The sequence below is a fragment of the Antennarius striatus genome, chromosome 23 (assembly GCF_040054535.1).
Source record: "Antennarius striatus isolate MH-2024 chromosome 23, ASM4005453v1, whole genome shotgun sequence".
In the NCBI taxonomy this organism is placed as follows: Eukaryota; Metazoa; Chordata; class Actinopteri; order Lophiiformes; family Antennariidae; genus Antennarius; species Antennarius striatus.
The window spans coordinates 5,237,501-5,263,760 of NC_090798.1; the positions used below are offsets into that span (position 1 = coordinate 5,237,501).

General features: G+C 41.9%; 1 protein-coding gene across 3 annotated transcripts in view; it reads left to right on the forward strand.

The window, feature by feature from the left end:
• Positions 1-26,260, forward strand: part of LOC137590456 (kin of IRRE-like protein 1) — a 37,462-nt gene that overhangs the window by 1,378 nt on the left and 9,824 nt on the right. For all 3 annotated transcript variants that reach the window (XM_068308089.1, XM_068308091.1, XM_068308090.1), the window contains exons 2-8: positions 14,631-14,780; positions 23,203-23,352; positions 23,424-23,581; positions 23,683-23,833; positions 24,430-24,535; positions 24,691-24,839; positions 25,009-25,136. In XM_068308089.1, the coding sequence (XP_068164190.1) occupies positions 14,631-14,780; positions 23,203-23,352; positions 23,424-23,581; positions 23,683-23,833; positions 24,430-24,535; positions 24,691-24,839; positions 25,009-25,136 (992 nt within the window). The remainder of the gene's footprint in view (positions 1-14,630; positions 14,781-23,202; positions 23,353-23,423; positions 23,582-23,682; positions 23,834-24,429; positions 24,536-24,690; positions 24,840-25,008; positions 25,137-26,260) is intronic.

The window sequence follows — 26,260 nt, forward strand, 5'->3', positions numbered from 1 at the left end:
GGAGGGGGGCGGTGGAGGGTGTGTTCAGGGAAAGGAAGGTATGGAAAAGGATGATGTCACCGTGTCTGCTAGGCTTTGTATCACTCATCCAGGCTTGTTGTTCTCAGCATCCGCCCATTGTGTGTCGCTGAAGGTTCAGGCAAGAACTGAGCCGTACTGTAAGGAACAGGTTCTCCATTGACAACCCAGATGCTCTGTGAAAACACAGATTTGGCTGTCATTGTAACAAACAAACAAATAAACAAACACACACACACAAACAGCCTTGTTCTCTCCATTGAGACCCCACGTTGCTGTTTGCGCTGCGTTTCCACTCATAAACTATTCAACCCACATGACCGGCTCTGTAACACATGCACTTACAGATCTATACACACACACACACACAAACACACGCACGCACACAAAGCGCCTATTTGCATGTGTGAAGCCATGTGTCCTATTGTCTGCCGTTGCACATAATCCATTATTACTTCATGTCGGGCTCCACCACACAAACATATTTGCTCTCAAAGGCTTTTCCCGAAGACGAGATTAGCAGGGCTGCGCACAGGGATGCATTTTGTTCAGCAAGATTTAAAATGATGTAATAAATGTAAGGTCTCAAATATTGCACTGTGGGGTTTTTTTTTTTTAGCATATTGGATTTGAAAACATAAGAGGAAGAAAAACGTAATCCAGAGGGTGCCGAGATGAACATCGTCTCAAAAGAGATAATGCTCACGTTAGGTTGTGAGACTCTTATCTCTTCATTAGACAAGCAAAAGCAGTATTTCATGGCCTGCAGTTTTCACACATATAATTGCCTACAAGTGCTAATGATTGGATGGTTATTAGTGGAGCAACTAATTGAAGCTTTAGCAGGATGTTATAAACTTTATAGATAGCTTCAATGATACATCTGCAACCAGGACTAATTACATCATGAATGCTTTTTACAACAATGCCACTGGAGGTGCTGGATTAGTAGCCTGCCTTTTTCTTCTTTTTTTTTACCTCCATGCCAAACAAGTGTTACCTTTAACACTTTCCGTTAAGTGTTACTGCATAATCAATCATCAGCACATGCGTTGAACTGTAATCTGTCGGAGGCCTGAAAGCATTTACGCTTCAAGCCCAGACGAGTGTCTGGACTGCTGACTCGGACGGCGGCTCCAGTGCAGGTGTACGATTCGTCATCCTCTGTCCTTTTTTGTGTGCGCCCAGGCCACGAGCCGTTGTTCCCCGTACTGTACGCTCCAGCTCTGAATCATACAGCCAGGCTGTGAATCATAGACCTGAGAAGTCGGGAAGAGTCAGACGGGTTTCTGGAGGGAAGTTGATCAGCAAAAGACGTGGTTCACCTACTATTTGTCTCATGCTGATGACTCAAAGCTGGCTGTAAGAGTTGAAGTATCTGGAAGAATCCAGTGAGGACTAAAACGCTGATGATTTACATTTCATGGAGTCTTGCCAGTGACAATCTGTGACATTTGCGTGTAAATCAGTTCAGCTTTTTTCACACTTTTTTAATTACACACACACAGTGACTTCAGTCTTTTCTATTTTCTTGATCGCAAACCCAAGAGAAGCCTCTTGCGTTCTCACGAGAAATTGAAGAATCGAGTTAGCTTTCGACTAATCTCACTCAGCCAGACGTCCATCTCATTAAAGCCATGCAGATCTGGAGACGTCAGCACAGGAGCTGACACGAAAAAGGATCACATGTATGTGACTGAAAGGCTTTGCGCAGAGATCACGCAGCAGAGCCAGATCGATAATTGTTGAACAAGACAACATCGGAACAACGCCGCTTTGGAGTGTAATTTTAAATCTTCTGCTTTGGGCCTTGCGCATAAAAGGTCATCAAAGCGTCCCAGTGCTTGTCGTCCCACTCATGTGTGATTCGACACTGCCACAGCAGAGGTGGAACAAATGAAATTCCCTATACATTCTGGTGATGTTTATACAGAATGCCATCCTGCCTTGAAAAGACAGTCAATGGGCCGATGTTGACTTGAAATCTACCATATCTAACGGTTTTACAATTTATGCTTTATCTGCATGCTACAGAAGAAACTGTCTCTGTGTGGAAATTAGACACGGACAATTCAAACTGTTTTTGGTGCTCGAGCTAAAAAAACCCAAAACATTCAGGACCTGATTTGTTTCAGTTCTTCTCCTGGTTTGACATTATGTACCTTTTGATGAGTCACAACTGTCGCCTGTGAGGTTTATGTTGATGATATGCAGGAAACTATTTGGGAAGCTTGAGCCAAATTAGTGAAAATGATATGATAAATGATAAATACCTAATGAAGAAATTCGAGACTGAGCATCCAAGTAATGTTAATAATCAATAAATATGGAACTGATCAAACTAAATGAATACAATTTTTTGCGGGATTACAGTATCTTCTGCACTATAAGGCGCACCTAAAAGCCTTTAATTTTCTCAAAAACCGGCAGCGCGCCTTATAATCCAGTGCACTTCGTATATGAAAATAAGTTTTGAAATAGGCCATTCATTGAAGGTGCGCCTTATAGTCCAGTTTCCTTATAGTGCTGAAAATACTGTAGTTATTATATTCCATTTTTCCATTATTCCCCTGCATTCTTTTGGAGCAGTCAACTGTACAGGAGGAATCAACCACTGATGGAGTCAAACTCCAACCATCCTGATCATACTAATATCATTCCACTCGGGCTGATTGATCAACCAAAACATGATCTATCTGTAGATGTCAAAACTGCTTAAAGCTACGATTAAACGCGTTTCTGTTAAGATTACGGCTGCAAAAAAAAAATGGTTGGGGAACTCAAACCTTCATTGAGGATTGCGTGGATCACTATGTTTAGGACTATTTATAGCTGCATGCATCTTCCTAAGAGCGTTCTACTCTGGTCTCAAGGCTAATGAACCATTTTGCAGTGCTATAGTGAACACTTCTCCACTGTAGATTTGTGTAGATATGGAGTGACACGTGTAGCCAGGCAGAAGTCTGTTTTTGATTTTAATCCCTGCGATTGAGACACGGTTCTGGCACAGCCTACCATTAATATTTGAATTCGGGTCATGGTTTTACTGGATCTGAATGAAGCCTATTTACCGAAAAGCATTTCTAATTGACAGCAGCCATGAAAGCAATCACTGAGCCAGTTGTAAAGCTCAATCTGGGAATGGAGCCCATAATGTTATAATATACATCCACGCCTGTTGTTCCCCCACCGCGTTTGACTCAATCAACAAATTCTTGGCATTTCTGGCCCGACGGGTGTTTGTCAATGTGTGACGAGCCGAGTGTCTCTGAGTTGGTGTGTTTGTTTAAGGGCAATCCTCCGGACACGAGTGTCCTGTGATGTTTTTTTGTTTTTCTTTGAAGAAGAAGCGTGTTAGATTTCAGATGATCCGTTAAAATATCTGATACGGTACAGAGTATAATTCCTTATCACACACAGACATTGTCCTTTTTTGTGTCCTCAACAACTACACGAATGTGGAGAAGACCACATAATCTGATCGTGTTTGACAGGCCATGAGCATCCAAGTTCTAAAAAGAAAAAGAAGAAGAAAAAAACAACACTCCCCTAAAATGTTTCTTTATGCAGAGTCCCCCGAGCAAAAGAAAGGAACACTTTATCACATCTGACTGAATCTATTGGCCTTGTTTTCCCCAAACTGCACGGCCACATTCTGCAAGCAAGGCCCAATTTGAGGTGATGGAGAGAGGGTTGGTTGGAAGCGGGGGGGAGGGGGGGTGCAGGTTACTGAAAAAAAGTTTTTGGGGGCAGGGGGAGGAGGAAGGGGACAAAAAAAAAGGGTAATTTTGCGAGCAGGTGGGCGAAGCTTGATCGAGAGTGATTAGACCTTTTTTTTGTGTTTGTTTTAAAGGTATTGAGGCGGAGATGGGGGGCGGGGGGGTGGGTGGATGGGGGGGGGTAAACTGGATGAAAAGAAAAGGGAAGCCTGGAGTGAGGGACGAGGACGGAGGAGGAGGAGGAGTGGTCGGGAGGCCAAAGGGACCATTACTCAGGCTTGACTGCCCCCTCAGTGAGGACAGTGAAGCTGCTCATTCAGACAGAATATGGTGGCGGCCCGGTTCAAAGCTTACACTCGCGCTGGTATCAGGACTGATTGAACACACATCTGAGGGGGCAGCCAAGCTCTTTCTTGGGCTTCATCGCCTCTTAGGTTAATTGCTGTTAACCAAAAGCTACTGTTAACATTCGTTTCCTCCAGTAACCATTTGCAGCTAACCAAATTTAATTCCTTCCTCCCTTATTTCTTTCTTTCTTTCCTTTCCTGGACTTTTAAAAAAAAAATCCAACTCCTTATTACTTCTCCTACCCCCCACGCCATTAGATCGCCTTCTCTTTTCCATCTACCCATTTTCTCTCTGTTGCTCTCTAATAAGTTCCAGATGTGCTTCTTGCATTCCTTTGGTCGGTGGAGAGAGAAAAAGAAGAGGGGAGGGGAGGGCTTGGTATGAGTTGGGGGGGGGGCATTGGGGGAGGGGGCAGGAGGAGAAGCACATGAATTAAAACAGGGAGCACATGATGAGGAAGAGAACGCACACACTAGCATGCACTGGACAACATGTAGCACACACACACAAGCAGGGGGAGGGAGATCGGTGTGTGTGTGTGTGTGTGTGTGTGTGTGTGTGTGTGTGTGTGTGTGTGTGTGTGTGTGTGTGTGTGTGTGTGTTTGGGGAGATGGGGGAGGGGGTGGGATGTCAGTCCTGCAACCTCAAAACTTTTGGGACATTCTCCTCCTCCTCCTCCAATTCCCTCTTCCCCCACCTCCTCTTCCAGCCCACCCCCCCTCCCTCTGCAGGAATGTGACCGACGCTGATGATGTCACTTCATTTCTCCACTCTCCCAGTTTCTGCTCCTCTGAGGGGACCGACAGACAGAGATCTGACGCGCTTCATCCATCTTCTTTTTTTTTTTACAATAACAATATTAGGGTCAGCCATCCAACTTAATCGGTCACCGCGGTAACGTAGCGCTCGCCGTCTCCTCATCATGTAATTTAACAGCCTGCAGGCTCAAATGTTGGCCACTACAAATAATGAGCGAGCCATCTCTGAGTAGTAATAATCATCGGTAGCTTTGAAGTCCAATCATTAAAACCATTTTGTACAGATGCGTTTTTGTTTCATAGAAGGCCACTGCCGACTTATACCCTCAAGGCTGAGCTTTATACGTCCATTTTCTCCTCCAATGTTGGCTTTTTGTAGTTTATTTCTCAGTGAATCACATCAGATTGGTTAAAGACAAACTTCATGGTCAAAAGTATGTGGACCATGAGCCTAATTGGCTTCTATAACAAGATCCACTCCTCAGGTTTGAGGTTATCTACAATAATTTGTAACCTGGCTGTACAGATTTACCTCCCACAAAACTGATGTTGGTTAATAGGACTAACAACGTATGATGATTATCAGACAGATAAGTTACCAGCTTTATAAATGGAAAACTGTATTATCATAGCTGATAAACTGAAACACCTATTTTTTACAGGAGAAGGGAAAACATCTATGGGATAGGTGTGTAATATTGAAGAGCTATTCATTCTATGCAATACTAAATCAATAATTAATATTATTTTTGCTATAGCTACATTCATTCATTCATCTTCCTACCCGCTTCATTCGCTTGCACGGGTCACAGGGAGCTGGAGCCTTTCCCAGATGGCGTAGGGCGTCAGGCGGGGGAAACGCCGGGCGCGACGCCAGTGCATCGCGGAGCTACACAGAGACATACAAACACACACACACACACACACACACACACACACACACACACACACACACACACACACACACACACACACACACACACACTCCTACGGGCAATTTGGAACGACCAATTAACCTGAAGTGCATGTTTTTTTGGAGGTGGGAGGAAGCCGTAGAACCTGAAGGGAACCTACATCTTAAATCAAATTATAGGGAACTTTATAACATGAAGTCAAATCATCATTTATCAGTATCTGCCACAGAAGCAGGTTATTAATGGTGATTGTTTTCAGACATCCATCAGTAGTGGATATTCAAACACTAATCCAAAAGTGATAGATAAGAAAAAAGCAGAGAAATAATTTATTGTCCAACCTGCACTCCAGGGCATAAAAATCACTGTCAGGAATGAATAAGGTTGTAGTTAATTGATTACAATTAGTTTGTAGTAGGATCTGGAACAGATCAAAGTAACTATATACTGTATATACCGGTACTGATCTAAAGAAATCCATGTTGGGCATATGGAGATAGGACGGGATTAAACTGAGTGATGGGTTTGAGAACAATAAAGGTCTGTTCAAATTTGTCAAGTTAGTCTTTCACTGAACTGGGAAATAATTTTTTTATGAAGCAAATTTTGTGTTTGGGTCAAATCGGGTCAAGTCAACCTCATTTGTACAGAACTTAGTAGCTGGAGAGAGAGTGGAAGAAAAGCTACTTTTAACAGGCATAAATCTCGAGCAGATCCAAGACTCAAGGTGGGCGACTGTGCTTTGACTGGTTAGGGTGAGAGAGAGAGAGACAGGGAGAGAGAAGAGATTTGATTAGATTTTTTTAACATCACATTAGAGAGTGTAGCCAAAATACAATAATGATAACCTATAACAATAAAGAACAAAAGCTGTGAGGAAGAAGTCAATGTAGGACCATGAATTAACAATAAAAAACATTTGGAGAACAAGAGGCAGAGGAAGAGAGAGGAAGTATCACAGGAAGTCCCTCAACATGTTAAGCCTATAGTGGCAGAGTTGAAACTAGCCCAAGGTAGCCTTAATTATCAAAGTTATTAAAATAGAATAAAATTTTAAGGTTACTTAAATGTATGGAGGTGTCTCCTTCTGGACTGCAGCTAATACAGGAGAGGTATGATCGCTCATATTGTTTCTGGTCAGTACACCCGCAGAGGCATTCAGGATCAGCTGGAGAGACTTTAGCGACTCTCCAGCTGATGTATTAGGACAGCCTGATAATAGGGAATTACAATAATCCAGCCTGGAAGTAACAAATCCATGGATTATTCTTTTTCTTTTTGAAACAGAATATACCTCATTTTTGTGATGCTACACTACTGAAAGAAAATAGTCTTAGAAATTATTTTTATATAGGTACTAAAGGACATCCTAATTAAACATAACTCCATAGTAGTTATACTCTTAGATAATGTTTTTCTGAGGTTTTTAAGGTCTGGTAAATTTTATCAGTTTTGCCAGAGTTAAGTGGAAAATTGGATGTTACTCAGTTTTTTATATCCTTAAAACAACTTAAAACATCTGCTCCTAGTGGAAGTATCTATTGGGTGAAAAGCAGTGGTTCGAGTACAGTACCTTGAGGAAAGATAAGAAATAGGTGTATATTTAGCTAGCTATCAAGAGTTGACATGGCATATCAAAACAGAGTAGGAGTAAAGTGTTCCAAAACCTACAAGCAAATTGTCGTAGAATTACTGTATGCTGGACCATCAACTTTTACCCCCAAACTATGAACGACAGCACCAGACCGAGGCCGCAGACAGGTGTGGATATACTTTTTGACACAGGATTTCTTGATGCATATTTTTAAGTAGAACAAGAAGAAAAAAATTGATTCACCTCATTTATTTCTTCCCTTGTCATCGAAACATTCAACATTTTTGCCACCCCCCCCCCCCTAAAAAAAGCCTCTCCAAGCAACGACATGCTCTGGTGGTGACGCCGGTGAGGGTCTCCGTCTGGAGATTGTTTATATGCATGGGGCTATGACATTGCATGAGGTCAAGGCCTTGGGCTTTTATTGGATGGTTTATGACAGATGACATTGCAGAAAGCTACAGCACATACCAATAAAATTAGATTGCACTGGATCGAATTAAAGCAGACCTTGGACTAAGTGATTTATTGATGGGACGCTGCCTGTAAAATGGTCCCGCTGGATTCCATTACCATGTCATACTGTAACATGCGCTGGATTGACCAACCGTCTGAAAGCTGCCACATGTGATCATGTGATCCAGTGTGCTTGCACGATAGATCACATGACCTTTGGAGGAGTTGCTTTAGAAATGGGTTGCTGTTCAAAATCTACCAACGATACAGATTGAGCCACTTCTGTGAGCATCCTTGTGCTACAAGCAGCTTAGCACGACATTTCAGAGTAGCATCTTTATATTTATTCATCCCCTTGTTCTGGCGTATCCAGAGAGCCTCTATTGTTAGTTGTGGTCACACTTGGTTACGGCAGAGTGTTCTTTGTCAGCCGCTCAGCGTGATCGCCACAGAAAAGCTCCTGGATTTCTTGCAAAGGGCTGGTTTTCCAGCGGTTTGAGCATATTCTCGCTCACGTGATGTGTCAGATGCTTCATCCATGAATTATCATATTACCCACCACTGCTCCTGAGGTTGCCATGGCCACTGTCATTGTGTCAGTGGTCCTTACCGGCTGTAGCCATGGTAACATTGTCTCTAACAGAGGTTTGGTATAAATAAAGCTCTGCAGATGTGAAATGCATGTATGAGCAGAGCCCCAAAGGACGTGAGGGAATACACACACATGCAGATATGCAAATTCGTAGTAAATGAGTGAAATGAGTGCATGTCCTCATTACAGGATGGTATGGACTGTCATTCACATGTTCGAATTGCTGGACAAAGTGTAGCGACGGCAACCATTTTGGTACACAGACGGAATGAGAGGGAGGAATGCGGGATGGAAAGAAAAGCAGATAGTGCTTAAAGGTAGAAAGGTGTCGCCCAAGAATGGAAGAAGGTGGTCGGTGGAAGGAGGAAGGAGGGGTTGTTATTTCTGACAAGATGCCTCCCATAAAAACAAAAACAAAAAACAAAGTAGTGAATCGTGAATTTGGAGGGGGGGCAAGGCCACAAAAAAGATGAAGAAAGAGAGAGGTCGCTGGCTGTTAGTCAGGGGGAGGACGGCTAGGTGAGATGACAGAGCAGGCAGACAATGCGGCAAACAAAAGAGAGGGCTATTTCCCTGCTCCGGCCTGATCTCCCGTCTCCATCCCCACCTCCACGAGACACCTTTGTGCTTGAGTGATACGGTGTCAGCAGGCACAGCGGGTCGCCTCCGTTCACTCCTCGCTTCTCCCCCATATATGTCCCCTCATTTGTTCCTACAGCGCCGTCACCATGGTTACAGGTTATTATGACCATCCTGCAAGGCAGCCATGTTGTTGAGAGAAGGAAGGCACAGGTGTTGGAGTTCCCAAAACCAGGCATATGGGTAGAGAAATGGCTCACACTCACACACTGCATGGTTAATAGAAGTTAGAACAGATTGATTAATTTGTTTATGAGAAAAGGGGAAAGTTTTTTTTTTGTTGTGTGATATTTTCTTAACTATGGAGTAATCAGCATCGAACATATATACTTTTCTAATCTACATTGTTATAAGCTTGAACTTAGACAACCGCCAGTGCTAATGCGATCCGTCTGCCATGGCTCAGGTAGAAAAGTTCATATATAGGTTAATATTTTAATATTTTTGGTGACAAATTAATTTTCACAAAACGTGGTGGGGGAGATATGTCTACAAATACCCCAAATTAAATTTGGGTACAGTTTTTGATAAAGGGGAAATTGGTCTTTTTTTTTAGAAGAAAAAAAAAATATTATATATATTATTTAATTTGGACATATTTCAGAAGCTGGGATCTATGTGTGTGTATGCAATTTGGTGCAGATCCAAATTTGAGCTATGATCTGCAATTTGGATTGGATTGGAAGATTTGATGGATTAAAAGGGAACTGTTGGGCCTTGGCAAATGTCTGTACTCTAATAAATTCATATTTTGTTCCATTGTGTTGGAAGACTTTCTCCCCAAGAAGTTACTGTGACAAACGACCAAACGAAACCCAATGTTACCTTGAATAAATCTACCGTGGCAGAACGTGTACCGGTGTCAAGGACACACAATCCACACATCTGTGCAGCTTACTTCACCCATGCTCCACTCTCCACAGATTAAAAAAAAAAGAAAATCTTGATCTGCCTTTTTATCTTTTTGCATAATTCAATTGACAAACAAACAACAAGCAAACCAAGAGGCATAGGGGACATCGTTGGCTGTTTTGGCTTTCTACATTATTGATAGAATTTAGGATGTAGTAATTTCACTATTACTTTTGTTTTTATACGTTTTAATGAAATTGCTGTATATATTGTCTTTTAGAGTCCAGAGGGTCTCGTGCAGACACAGACCACACAGATCAGTCCTAGACAGACCAGCAGACTGACAGATATCTGGCTCTGCATGCAGTCATGTTCAAGGAGGGCGAGTTAGAGCCTCATGACTCCTGTGGCAGCAACTTTCTCCTGAAACAATGACATCATCCTGCTCCATCACACTTCACAGCTCTTTGTGCGTGGACCTCGCCTTCTCTTTGTTCTCCTATTCCTGCATCTCATTTTCAGATAGCCCCTCCACAGCACCACCACCACCACGCCAGCCACACGCAGCGACGATATGGAATTAGCCTGATAATAAAATCAATTTGAAGCAGATTGACTAACAGTGGAGAGAGCGGGGAGGGAGTGTGAAGGAGAGAAATAAAGAGTCCGACCGCCTGACTATTAATTGGATGTGTGTAAAGAGGATGAGGTCATTGAAAAATGTTTTGGAATAAAAACGGGGTTTACCGATCACAAGGGAGGGTTTCATCAGACATACAGATACACACACACGTGTGTGTGTGTGAGCTCGCAGACATGCTCATACAGAAAACTTTTTTTGGGCTGCTACTATACACGTCAGCTGTTGCTATGGTGACGCAAGTCTGTGATCCAGCCGGAGTGCGGGATTGGCTGCAAAGGAAAGAGGGAGAGGAGGGCAGGAGGACTTTGATGGAAGGGTGCAGAGGGGTATGGGGAGAGGGGGGTAAAACACAAAGATAATTAAATCGATGCATTACAATCCATAGAAATACTATTTTATTTAACAGCATCTCACTCAATGACACTGAATGCCTTCCCTAGAATTCACTATTGCACTTCCAAACTCGTCTCCTGTCCCACAGGAGATGAGGCATATCCCTTATTTAAAAAGTTAGAAAGGAAGCTTTGACACGCGTCACCTAACAGCAGGGTGTTGGCAACCGAAGAAAGTCATCGCATATGGACAGCACATTTACTAAAAATAGCTCCAAACGTCTTTGCATGCGTACACCCTTTCAGTAATTTTTAGCAACAAATTGACGGTTCATTACCTTGCTATTAAAACGGCATCTCATGGTGCGAGAGGAGCTCTGGGGCTAAACTGCTGGGGTGGTTCATACTATGGTGGCGTGTAGCCATGCTTTTTTTTTTTTTTTTTGTGAGTCACCCGGCGAAGCTGTGCACGCCGGCCTTTGGCTTTGTGTCTGCTTTAACATGCCGGGTTTTGGTGTTGACGTCTGCAGGGGCTGTTGTCCTCATCTCCAGATTAAGCCTAATCCCTTCCCAAATTTAAATTAAGGCCATTTTTAAACCCGGACTAAACTGAGACCCATTCCCAATGGAGACAGAGATTCTCCGTCCAAGTCGTGTCGTAATTCATGTTCAGGAAACCACCTCTATGTGTTGATTATATGTTTGTGGGTTTGGAGCGGTCATGTTTGTGTGTGCGCTGGGAGGAAATGGTTAGACCATAAGGGGAAGGTGTTCATCTCCACCGCCTGTTTGTGTTTGCGTGCGTCTGTCATGGTCACAGCTCTTTTTGTGGACAGGGTGCTCAGAGTCTCCCGTCGGTGTCTTGGGGGGATCAGTGACTCAAGAAAATCAGGACAAACTCTAAATTTGTCACAGCAGCATAACCCACATAATGAAAGAATACAAGCTGCCTTGAATACCATCTCCCGTCTTGCCTTTTGCTGTGAGTGCTCTGAAACACACAGACACGCTTACAAGAACACACACTCTTGTTGACACGTGTTAACTGGGTAATATGGAAATAAGAAGGCGACGAGCACATGTTCAAATGAGTCAGTGTTTTCTGTCCTCAGCCTTTGCACGATTGTGTATCCTCCAGTCCGGAGGAGACAGTTCGGATTATGTTTGTAGATGACTGAGGCGGTTGAGGGAATACCTCCAACTAGTAAGTCTGAGGTGATGGAGAAAAGGATTTGCTTTGCCCTCAGGCTACTAACAAGGTTGTGAGAGACTCTAAACCCATTTTAACTCTCTTCACACCCATGAATATCTGAGTAAAGGCTTTCTGTGCTTTTCCTTTTTAAAATATAATGCAAATCTATGCACCCTAGTAATTACCATTAGCATCATAGCTGCTACAAATTAGAGTGCATACAGAAAACTGAAAATGCTCTACGACCATTTGTCTATAAAAGCCATTTTTTTAAAAAATGCATTGCCCATTGCATACTCTCTACTTGAGAGATTATAATGAATCGGTTCATTATTCTTACGTGTGTTTTCTACAATAGACTAAGAGTACAGTATATTTGGTATTCATACACTGTACTTTCAGTTCAGAATTGCCATGAATTCCGCCAAAATTTGAAATGAATTATCAAGCTAAGCATCCCAAGCATGCAATAAATGAAGCATTTTAGACAAGTAGGATTAATATAATCAGATGTTTTCATCTATTTACAACATATATGGGTACTTTTAAGTAAGTAGGGTCACTCGATTACACTTATCCAATTATCATTTATATACTATTTATATTCTTTTCATGACACCCCTTTTATTGGTATTGCTTTCAGTTGCAGTAACCCATTTCCTGTGCTGACTTCAACTGAAATATGGTGAAAACACGAGCCCTTGTGAAGCAATTTCACAATATTTACAACCTATAAGATGTGACTGTTCTTCCCAATGTATCATAAAAAATATTTTTGCTTTGTTTATCTTAATTTATGAATGTAGTTCATTTGGGTGTTCCTCAGAGAGCAAATTAAGAGCTGCTATTTTTTTCCGGCATGAAATATTCTAGGTGTACATGCACCAAAGCTCCATCTACATCTAATTTCCTTCTCACTCTACTTCCACCTCTCCTTTATACTCAGAATATTAATGTGCTGCATTGTTAGAGGTTATTGTTATGATCAGTCAAGAAAACTTTGCTTGTCTTGGTCCTTTTTTATTAGCATATACAGTATATTGCAGGTATATACTGTATATACGTATATATCTGCAAATCACACCAAACTTGACAGGATAGGATGACAATTTATGCCTGCGTGTATGAAAGAGAAGGAAAACACGAGAGGCAAGGATTGAGGGACTTGGTGGGATGTCAGGAGGTTGGGTGCAGAGGCATATGGCAGTTGTTAAAAAAAAAAAAAGTGAGAGAGCTGGGAACCTTCAGAAAAGCACCGGAGGGTTCAGATGGAGAAGTGTGAGGAATGAGACAGGGATGGTGAGGGGGTCAAACAAGTGACTAAAAAGTGGAGAGGACAAGTGAGAAGGAGGGATATAAATGATAGGAGGTGAAGAGAAGGGAAGATAGTGAGAGAAGAGAGGGGGAATTAGAAAGAGAGGGAGAGCAAATGCTGGAGGGCTGATATTTAATGTGATAAATGAGTTGTGACAGTCCGCCTCTAACCCTCTTCCAACCAGTGAGGAGGAGGAACACAGAAATAGAAAGCGTTATGGGTAAAAGGACATATACAGCATTATATATCTATATAGAAAGAAGAACATACTGTTGAGAGGGAGCTGTAGAAAATCAGCGCGGGCAAAAGGACGTTCATAGACAGCATTATGGATGAACAAAGTGAAGGAGGCGAATGGACATGCATACATATGGAGAGAAAAGCAGAGAGTGAAGCAAAGCAATTTGGGTAAAGGACGGGGAACATTATGGAGAGAGAACAGAAGGAGAGACACGATGGCAAAGACGGAGGGAAGGAGGGCGTACAATGCTGCATTAGGTTAATGATCTACTTCAAACACATGGGAGGGAGGGGGGGCAAAGAATTAAAGCAAGAGATCACAACTGAAAGAACGAAAAGTTAGTCTGAAATGTGAATCCTCTACAGCGATTGGCTCCTCCTTGCTGTACAGATGCCGTATCTTTAAGGAAGAGCTACATAGAACGTGTTATATAGTATAGAACAATAGCAGGGTTTTATTTTTCTTGTTCTTCCACCATGTCGGACCACAGATCAGCAGGATCAGTCTGCTACCACTGCAGACTACAAACTGGATTTATAGAGTCTAGTAGACAATGACAGTCACTGTAGTTTTGGTTTGGGAGTAGAAGCCTGGGAGATGACTCATAGAGAGGAATGATGAAACAGAGGGAGACAAGAAGGAGGGCCGGAGAGAGTTTTGAAGAAATCAGGAGCAAGAAGGGAAGTGGTGTAAGAAAGACCCCATGGCTGAAGCTGCCTGTTTGATTTCCCCGGCTCTTCTCTCCTGAGTCAGCATTAACTAATTTATCATACTTTCACTTTCTTCTTCCTTAACTCGAATTTTTATGAACGACCCAGTATTTCCATCCTGCTTTTAGCTCCTCGGTGAGTTAATTGCCGCGAGCTAGTATTTCATGGCGATAGTGGCATTTAATTTCTGATGGGGGAATGTCATTTGCCGTAAAACAGCACATGCAAAAATTAGCTTCCCTTCAGTGGAATTGAAAAAGCCCTTAACATATTATTGTTTTCTCCCAACTCCCTTCTGTCTCTCCAGTTTGGACAGCGAGGTTCTCTCAGGAGCCGGCAGACCAGTCGGTGGTGCGGGGCCAGAGGGTGATCCTGTCCTGCGTTGTCTTCAACTACTCGGGCATTGTTCAGTGGACCAAAGATGGTTTGGCTCTGGGCATCGGCGAGGACCTGCGGGGTGAGATATCATGTTGCCTCCTCAGGCTTCCTTATGCTGTCCAGCATGTGACTAAGATATGATTTTCAAAAGCTGATTGTGATACTTTAGGATTGGAGTTGCTGATAGGCAACATGTTACGCCACATTTAAAGCTGGAGAGGTTGTAACTTTGAGAATGTCAAACATGTTTAATGTTTAGAGTGGTCTCTGCAACTTTTGTTATCAGGGATATCAGAAGAGATTATGCTGAGTTTATATTAGCTAAAGGCTAATGTCAGCTTGCTCTTATTTTAACAAAAACCACCAAATTAAAACTAAAACTAAACTCACAATGATTATTATATATATATCGAAATACATTGACCCATCCAACCAGTTTTTCAGTAACATTTTCTGTACTTTTATGCTCTACTATCAAATTGCTTTTATGAGGCTTGTGATGCTTGTATGGGAAGTAATATTAAAATAAAATAAAGAAAAAAAAATTGGCATGGTGATGGTGTAGTCAAGGTAATTTGGCAAATACGGTTTTTAAAAATGTAGTTTCCTCTTGGAATCTTTCATTACTTTCACCAATCTCACTGTGGTTGCTATGGTTTTAGAGAACATCTATACTTTTAATGTGGAAATATTATGGACAAAGTGCAACTGTGATGGCCATGTGAAGGTCTAAGTATCAGCAGTATCATCTTTCCGTCTCTAGTCTGACGCAACATCTCAAAACTGAAAACAGAGGCCACAGAAAAAAATTATATCTCATAGTTTTCCACCGTTGCAAAAAGCTCAAGTAAAATACCCTGGAGATTTGAAATTCTCAACTACAACCAGATCAGATGTCCTGATCATTATTCTGTCAACGTGATTCTTGCTTCACTTCCAATGATTATCGGGAAAATATTTGGCTTTAATGACACTGCCTGTCAACACACAGTACTAGCAAAAGTCGACCTTTTTTGTGCCTTAATCTTGGTAGTTATGGTGAAGGTAAGTTTCTTTTCATCTTAGAAGTACAGTAATGGACCTAGTTGGGGTCCTCAGTCCCTATATGTGGCTTTAATGTCTTTAGAACCATCAGTAATGACATTGGTTTTACCCAAAATGATTAATCATAACTTATTCTGGAAAATGCCAGAATAAGTATATCTATATCTATTTCTATATCTATATCTATATATATATATATATATATATATATATATACACACACACACACACACACACACACACACAGTATATATATATATATATATATATATATATATATATATACACAGTATACTGTATATACACAGTATATATATACAGCAATCAAGTTAGGAAGTTGATTGCATACAGTTGTACTGTCCTTCCCATATGACTATTTACAACACACATGTGTATTATTGTTCTTCTTTCCCATCGTATTTTTTCATTAGAAACAGTCATGCATTCTCTGTATTCTCATTATGCCTTCCATGTGGAGGAATTGTGGAGCTGTTCATCAGGGACTTCCTGCTCAAGAGCTTCCTGAATTTGTGTCTAATCTCAGTTTAAGATATGACAGAATTGTTCTCTGTGGTGCTTTTAGTATTCAAGTGGATTGGCCTCGCAATTATTGATTTTCCCAATATTACAAATTCTTTTAATTCAGCCATAGCCTCTGGCCATATTCATGACCTGGTCCTCATCCTAAACCCCTGTGTATTTTTGGTTTGAAAATACTGTCCATTGAAGCCAAGGATGTGATTGTATCTGATCACCAATGCATTGATTTTAACAGTGAAACTGGGCCACAAGTCAACAAATTTCTTAGTTTTAACAATACTCTTGTCTCTAATGAAGACAGTGCCTCAAAATTGAGCACAATGCGTTTTATGATTTCTCTAAGACTAATGATTTGGTTCATTATTTTCACTCTTCTTGTGGCTCAGCCTTAAATCCCGTCGGAGATTAGAGTTATCCCCAAATTAGCAAACCACCCTGGTTAAATGAGAATATTCATTACTGTAAATGACAAGAAAGCATAAAAAAGTTGATGAAAAATTCAGGCCTTCACACACACTCTGTAGCCATGAGAGAACTTCCATCCATCCATCCATCCATCCATTTTCTGTTCACTGCTTTATCCGCAATGGCGGGTCACAGGGAACTGGAGCCTATCTCAGCTGGCCTTGGGCGTGAGATGGGGGAAACTCCAGGCGGTGAACACAGAGACACAGACAACCATGCACGCTCACAGTCACACCTACGGGCAATTTTGGACCAGCCAATTAACCTAAAGTACATGTTTTTGGAGGTGGGAGGAAGCCAGAGAACCCGAAGAGAGCCCACGCACACTCAGGGAGAACATGCAAACTCAGCACAGAGTGGTTCACAAACCCAGAACGGCTTTGCTGTGCGGCAATAGCGGTGCCCACCACACCACCATGCCGCGGAGAGAACTTCATTCCAATAAAGTAAATTGAGAATGCTAGAGTTTATAATTTCTCTAAATTATAAGGTCCTGGAGTTCAGACTGCTGATCATTTAGTGAAGCAAGCCTTTCCTTGTGTCTTTGGTGATACTGGTGAAATTAAATTATTTTTATTCATAATTCAGAGGCGTTAATAAGATGTGATGTTACACCAGTGATCACACAAACTTTGAACCTTTGAACTCTTTTTGTACCATTACTCTATATGAGTTCCTAGATGCCACGTGTAACATGAAAGTATCCCCTATATGGCTTCATATTGCTCAAACAATTTTGTTATATGAAGTTGTCGGTTCTTTTGGGAACCATTTTTTATGAGCAGTTAACTGGCACCATCCCTGATTATTTTATATTAGCTTGCGCACCATCAATCCTCAAAAAACATTGGCTGCATCCAACCCTGGGTACACTCTGGGAAAATCTTCAGCAGCTTTGAACTGGCTATCCCGTTATTCCAAGTCCTCATTTCTCCAATTTTAAGTACGTTATTCCAAGGGTCAAACGGCTGTCCAATCCTGCTCTCTCAAGATAGAGTATTTCCTATTACACTGATGACACACAGTTGTACCTTCCAGTAATGCTCATTTCACTTCAAGATTCAAAGCTCCTCCCAGGACACTCTGTTGGACTTTACAAAACAGATATCATTAAATTTCTTACGACATAACTTAAATGAATATCCTTGTTACTGGGCTCTATTGTACGACTAAATAAATGCAATCTGTGACAATAAATAAACCCCATTGCGAGAAATTTTTCCATTAGTTTACTCAAATATAATGTGCTATATGTGAGTAGACTTGCTTGCATTATGCATGAATTTCATCAACCTAGTGTTGTGTCAATCACATACTGCTGTTGTGTTCTCATCTGAAATGACAACCGCAACATTTTATCACAGATTTCTCATCACTTTCACAACTGACCCTATTATATTACAAAACGGAGTTGTCTAGTCTGCTCCACATTTTACGTGACATGGTACTATGGTAGTTGGTTCTACTTCTATTGTTGTGTTGCTTTGTTTCTCCGCTGTAGCTTTTGCTTCCTCTGCGATAATTTTCACAAGCATGGTAAATCATATCCAAGATGATCACTGAGGGCGAGAAGCGTCCATCACCTTTTGCATTTGCCAACTCCATGACTCCAAGATCCCACGTCTGAAAAGACTTTAAGAAGGGGTTTATGCTAATATTTTTATCTTAGATCCTAAAGTGAGATTTCTTTGAAAGGGAACAGTTGCAGATTTTTTTTTTTTAATTTAGAAAAAAATCTGATGTGACAGATGCTGCGACATTGTGAGACCTCAATTACTTTCTATGTGAAGAAACTTCACACTTGCTTTTAGGGTTTCCATTTTTTTATACACAGATTAAAACAAATATATTTGTTTGAGTGAATCAGTCCCTTAAAACACAGCTAGGTAATGAACAGTAGAAGAAAAATGGCAATTTAGATGGTACATACTCACTGAGTATGACACTGTGTGTGTGTAACTGTGGCGGCAACTGCATGCTGACAAAATGTGTTTGCTACTGAATATTAGAGATACAGCTGCATGGAGCCAGCAGAGCAATTTTGGCCAAGAGATGTGAGAGTCTACTGTTGTGCTAAATACAGCCAGACCACCACAGCAGCCATCCCATCACACCAGATTGTAACAAAGTGTCCACTTATTCAGAATGACTTCTGCACACATCATCCAATGTTTGGTGGGAAACTCTAAGCTCCCTCTGGCACATTCAAGTGACACCCTTCAAGATGGTTGAGGAGCATCGCATCAACACCTCTGTCATATCAGCAGCGGGTGACACGGACTGGTTGATTCTTATTGAAAGGCTGATTCATCAATGAATGCACTGTTTGGAAGTAATGTCTGTGTAGATTCTCACTCATCCAGGTCATGTTCTTCAGTTCTCCAACTGAAGAAGATTCTTGGATGAGAGGTGAAACGTCTTCAAGAAACTTTCTTTAAGTCCAATGGATTGATTTAAACAGCTTTGGATGTGTGGAAGTCAGTTTCTTGCTGGTCAACAGCAGCAATTTAAGACACGGCTTGTTTGACTTTCACAATACATGGGGGGAATGATGCATCTTCTTGCTGTGATGCAGTAGAATTGCACTGATTAGCCCAAAGGGGGCTGTGCAATTACTGGTCAAAACAAGTGGGTATATTTTGAAGCCAGTTCCAGAGGGAGTCATTTGTGATGTGCTGCTGCCTTGTTTTTGTGGATGTTGCTGTTGTTTCCTTCTGACTTGGTGCTGTATTATTCAGATTTTTTCCTTTTGACATCCTCTCCTCTCCTCTCCTCTCCTCTCCTCTCCTCTCCTCTCCTCTCCTCTCCTCTCCTCTCCTCTCCTCTCCTCTCCTCTCCTCTCCTCTCCTCTCCTCTCCTCTCCTCTCCTCTCCTCTCCTCTCCTCTCCTCTCCTCTCTTTAGTTCTCTTTTTATTTCTCCCTGCATTTGTCCCTTTTTTGTTACAATCACATTTTTACTATAATACTAAATAAAAACATGTGAAGGAATCATGGCTGCTTCATGCACACATGAACTCAGTGTGTTTGTGTCTGAGGCCCTGTCCCTGTGCTCCCCTGCCTCATTCAGTGGGCTTTTCATGTACCAGTGACAATTCACATGCAAATGTATGTGTATACAAGGCACACACGTGCACATATTCATGCAGAAACAAGGACACACAAGGTTAGGAAAGCTGCAAAGCTCAGTTTGAAGGCTGCATGGAAAAGTCACAGAAAATAAAAAATGCGTTGTATGTCTGGGCAGCAAACATAAATTCTGCACCATGGACTGGAGTCGATTTGAGTCCTCTAAAACGTTCCTGTCATAATGAATTCATCTTTCCACCCTGCTGGTGAGAGAGAGAGCATGGATGCCACCTAATGGTGAGAAAGTACAGTAGTGGCACAGCTGGACTGTGAGGCAGATGGGGGAAGGGAAGAGATGGTGCTACATGGGATCTATTGTGTGGGCAACAAGCAAAAACATATGAGTTAAGTGTGGATTGTTATTTAGCCTGATGAAGAAAAAAGAAATGCCTGATTTTTTATTATGAGGATTAAATGGAAACTTTCTGAAAAATTGTAATGTGGGAATGTGAGGAAGATATAAAGATTTATGAGATTGTATTTAATTTAGTGTCATTCAATGTAGCAACAAGAGGGCACAAGCCAGTGTCTTTTATGTGCCAGTCCCAAACCCAAATAAATACAGAGGGTCGTGTCAGGAAGGGCATCCGACGTGAAACTTTTGCCACATCAAACATGTGAATCAAATCTATAACTTCCATACCAAATCGGTCGAGGCCCGGGTTAACAACGATCGGTGCTGTTCACCTACAGGGTGCCGGTGGAAATTGGAAAGTGTGTTCGTAGGAAGAGAGAGAAGAGGAACGCCATGAGTATAGGACTGAGAGTAGGGACATTGAATGTTGGAACTATGACAGGAAAAGGTAGAGAGCTAGTTGACATGATGCACAGGAGGAAGGTAGACATACTGTGTGTCCAGAAGACCAGGTGGAAAGGTAGCAAGATTAGTAGTTTAGGAGCAGGGTTCAAGTTGTTCTATCATGGTGTAGAAAGGAAGAGACATGGAGTAGGAGTTATCTTGAAGGAGGAGTTTGTTAGGAATGGAGGTAAAATGAGTGTCTGATAGAGTGATGAGTCTGAAGCTGGAAATCAAAGGTGTGATGGTCAATGTTGTTAGTGGGTATGTTCCACAGGTAGGATGTGAGCTGGAGGAGAAGGAGAAATTCTGGTTGGACTTTGATGAAGTGATGCAGAGAGAGAAGTGAGAGAGTTGTCATTGGTGCAGACTTCAATGGTCTTGTTGGTGCAGGAAACAGAGGTGATGAGGAGGTGATGGGCAGGTTTGGTATCCAGGAGAGAAATGCAGAAAGACAGATGGTGGTTGACTTTGCAAAAAGGATGGAAATGGCTATAGTGAATACTTTCTTCCAGAAGAGGCAGGAACATAGGGTGACCTATAAGAGTGGTGGTAGGAGCACACAGGTAGACTACATCTTGTGTAGACGGTGTAACCTGAAGGAGATCAGTGACTGCAAAGGAGTGGCAGGCAAGAGCGTAGCCAAACAAGAAAGGATGGTCGTGTGTAGGATGACTCTGGTGGTGAGGAAGATGAAGAGGTTAAAGGCAGAGCAGAGGACAAAATGGTGGAAGCTAAAAAGGAAGAGTGTTGCAGGACTTTTAGGAAGGAGTTATGACAGGCTCCGGGGGGTCAGGAGGTGCTTCCAGATGACTGGACAACTACAGCTAATGTGATCAGGGAGACAGGTAGGAGAGTACTTGGTGTGTCATCTGGAAGGAAAGTAGATAAGGAGACTTGGTGGTGGAATGAGGAGGTACAGGAGTGTATACAGAGAAAGAGGCTAGCTAAGAAGAAGTGGGACACTGAGAGGACTGAGGAGAGTAGACAGGAGTACAGGGAGATGCCGCGTAAGGTGAAGGTAGAGGTAGCAAAGGCAAAACAAGGGGCTTATGATGACTTGTATGCTAGGTTGGACAGTAAGGAGCGAGAGACTGATCTATACAGGTTGGCAAGACAGAGAGACAGAGATGGTAAAGACGTGCAGCAGGTTAGGGTGATTAAGGATAGGGATGGAAGTCTATTGACAGGTGCCAGTAGTGTGATGGGAAGATGGAAAGAGTACTTTGAAAAGTTGATGAATAAGGAAAATGAGAGAGAACAAAGACTAGAAGAGGTGACTGCTGTGGACCAGGAAGTAGCAAAGATTAGTCAGGATGAAGTGAGGAGGGCATTGAAGAGGATGAACAGCGGAAAGACAGTTGGTCCTGGTGATATACCTGTAGAGGTTTGGAAGTGTCTAGGAGAGGTGGCAGTAGGGTTTCTGACTGGGTTGTTCAACAGGATCTTAGGTAGTGAGAAGATCCCAAAGAATGGAGAAGTGCGCTGGTGCCCATTTTTAAGAACAAGGGAGATGTGCAGATTTGTGGCAACTACAGAGGAATAAAGCTGATGAGCCATACAATGAAGTTATGGGAAAGAGTAGTTGAATCTAGACTAAGGGCAGAAGTGAGCATTTGTGAGCAAATGCCAAAAAACAGTACTACAGATGCAGTATTTGCGTTGAGGATGTTGATAGAGAAGTACAGAGAAGGCCAGAGGGAGCTGCATTGTGTTTTTCTAGATCTGGAGAAAGCTTACGACAGGGTGCCCAGAGAGGAACTGTGGTATTGTATGAGGAAGTCTGGAGTGGCAGAGAAGTATGTTAGAGCGGTGCAGGACATGTATGAGGACTGTAAGGCAGTGGTGAGGTGTGCTGTAGGTGTGACAGAGGAGTTCAAGGTGGAGGTGGGACTGCATCAGGGATCACCTCTGAGCCCCTTCTTGTTCGCTATGGTGATGGACAGGCTGACCGACGAGGTTAGACAAGAATCTCCATGGACTATGATGTTTGCAGATAAAATTGTGGTCTGTAGTGAGAGCAGGGAACAGGAGGAGGAGAAGCTAGAGAGGTGGAGGTTTGTCTTGGAAAGGAGAGGAATGAAGGTTAGCCGCAGTAAGACAGAGTACATGTGTGTAAATTAGAGGGACCCAAGTGGAAGAGTGAGGTTACAGGGAGAAGAGATCAAGAAGGTGGAGGATTTTAAGTATTTAGAAGAATATTTTATTTAGTGTCATTCAGTCAATACCAGCACACACGATAACTGCAGGAAAAACCTACAATGCAATTAAAATGTTAGTACTTTTAACAAAAAATACTAAGAGATGTAAACAGAATGTGTTCTCTTTATTGCATAGCAATACATAAGGTTCAAAAAACATAATAATTCCTCCTTATGGTTAAATTTTATATTTGATCTGAGTGACTTTTAAAAAATGCTGATTCAAAGTTACAACAATAGGTGACATGAATGACATATAGATGATGTTGTTGCCCTTCAATGCCTTTTTAATAATATTTATTTTTTTATTCACTGTCTTTATGTCCTAGCCTGGCCCCGGTACCGTGTGCTGCGTGTCCAAGAGTTGGGACAATATAACCTGGAGATCCTATCAGCTGACTTGTCAGATGACTCACTGTATGAGTGCCAGGCCCCAGATGCTGCCCTGAGGTCCAGGAGGGCCAAACTCACTGTCCTCAGTATGTAGACTATCTAATACCATATCTGGGAGCTGGTGGAGTGTCTCTAACAATCTCCTCTCCTGCTCTAGTCCCTCCAGATGACCCTGTGATTGATGGGGGTCCCGAGGTGTTGCTGAATGCGGGGGAGTCCTACAACCTGAGCTGTGTGTCTCGAGGGGCTAAACCGCCTTCTGTGGTCGAGTGGCTTAAAGATGGTCTGCCTGTCGATGGGGCTGCCAGTATTACTGTAAGTCCACAATAGACACATATTAAACATATGCATTCCTGAAGTGTTTTAAATGTGTTTTCAATCATACATCCACGTGTGTCTTCGTTTTCCACCACCAGGAGGTGCTTCCAGACAGGAAGAGGGTGACCACACGTAGCTACCTGCCAATCCAGCCCATCGACAGCGACACGGGGAAGAACTACAGCTGTGTGGCCACCAATCTGGCTGTTCCTGCTGGCAAAAGCACAACCGTTACTCTTAATGTCCACCGTAAGCAATTCAGTAATACTGAGATAGACATGTGCTTTAAGTAAAGAAATACTGTATGTGTATGTCTTTTTTTCCTTACAATTTACAGTATGTGTGTAATAGCTCTCAATTGAGCACATACCTCAGCCAAGGCCAAACAATACTGTGTCTGCTGAACTTGCCTGAGCCACACCCAACCGCTCTACAACATTTCAGAGAAATCATTTTGGAAGCTTTTGCCCAATTGTGGAAAAGATAGAAAAATCTCAATATCATGGAATGTTAGAATAAAGTTTGGAATCTGCACCAGAACTCAACTGCTTCTTAATGTTTCTAAAATTAAAAACAGCCAACCAGAAGAAAAAAACAAATAAATGGAAACAGGTGAAATAATACCATTGTCTATTTATATAATATACTGTACATATGTTCGTAAAATGTTGCTATAGAGAGCAACATTACATCATATTATTTAATGAGACACATCCGACAACTGCTGTATCTCATTGTCATTGTTCGGTAATGAGTTTAAGCCTTTGTGCACCTTATTATCCTCCAGCTTGCAGCACATTAGATATAGGAAAGTTTTTTTTTACAAGAGTCTTTCTCTTTCCCAGATTCGCCGACAGTGACCTTGTCCATTGAGCCTCGCTCTGTCCTGGAGGGGGACAGAGTCACCTTCACCTGCCAGGCTCATGCAAACCCTCCCATTATGGGCTACAGGTCTGCTTCTGAATAAAAGCACACTCTTATTTTCAGTGGGCAAAATAATATAGAAGCATGCTCAGATTTCTTTATTTTGCTTTAGAGGCTGTGTCTGTTATTGTGGTTACAAATGTGGTCATTTCGACTGTGTTTAATGTGTATCTTTATCTCAGGTGGGCTAAGGGGGGCGTGGTGCTGCAAGGTGCCAGGGAGAGTGTGTTCACCACTAAGGCCGACCACTCTTTCTTCACCGAGCCAGTCTCCTGTCTCGTTTTCAATGCTGTGGGAAAGACAAACGTCAGTATCCTGGTGGATGTTCACTGTGAGTCACTGGTCTCACCTTGTTCAGGCGCCCTTCATTCATTATAGTCAGGAGTCAGAAGTAAAAAATGCACCATTGTTGTTACTCCTTTCCCTCTGGGCAGCTTCTCCTCACTGGTTCTGCTGTTTTATTGCTCCAACTCCACTAACATTCCTCTCTGTATCCCCAGTCGGTCCATTTCTGTTGGTGGAGCCGCAGCCTAAAACAGTGGATGTCGACTCTGATGTCACCCTGAACTGCAAGTGGGCAGGAAACCCTCCACTGACACTCACCTGGTTCAAAAAGGGTTCAAATATGGTGAGAATCCAATCCCGTACATTTACGTTTTTTTCTGGTATTCACACTAATTTAACAAACTTTGCATGAACTGGTTTCTATTGACAGTCCTTTCTTTTTTGTGTTGTAACATATTTAAATTTTTCTTTTCCATTCATCATTAATAAAGTCATAAATAAAATTCAAATATACACAAATATTCCTGCTTAATTTGAATGTTACAGATATACAAGTTAAGCATCCACGTTGTTGTGAACAACTAGGGTTGTGAAGTCTTGTTGTGTTTACAGAATGTCTACAAAATTCATTAGACGTTACTGCTAATGAGGTTTGAGGTTTTTAGATTATTTGTCCGCAGTTGACAACAAAAGAGAGAAGACACAAAGAGAGAGAGAGAGAGAGTTTTGTCAGTAATGCAACACCGACCCCTTAGGGAGAAACCAGACTGGGGATGCGACTTATCCAGTTATCCGGTACATTTATTAAAGTTTTACTAGTGAGGACCACCTTGTCAAAATGTGAGACATATATAATTGAAACTACATTTCATAATTCTGATAAAGATCCCTATTTGCAGCATCTCAAGAAGAAAACTATGTCTGTTAGGGTGAAGCACGTAGACACAAATAACATGTTTAAGCCAACATTCATGTTTTTACTTTGACTGCTTCCTGTTTGTCTAACCACCGTCAGGTTCATGCAACTTTGATCAGGCTTCAAATTAGAAAACTAATGACATGTCTTACAACATGTTAATGAAATCTACTGTAACAGGACTCAACCAGCCTAACCTTAATCCATACTGTCGATATTGCTCAGCTGTTTTTTCCGTCTTTAGGTCTATACTGTACTTTTTGTCAGAATGTTCGCGCAGCTAATTCTTCCAGCAGATGCTTTTGCAAGACTTATATGAATACTTGAATTGTGCAAATGAGCCTTGTTTAGCATGTCAGCATCAAGGTAATAATCACATATATGATATAAGGGTAGCATTATTAACTCTCCTCTGTTTATGTACATTTTTGCTTTTATTTTGTTGACTCCAGCCTGCTGTTCAGAAGAATTGCCTTGTTCATATTTGTGTGTTCATATTTCTCACACACACACACACACACACACACACACACACACACACACACACACAC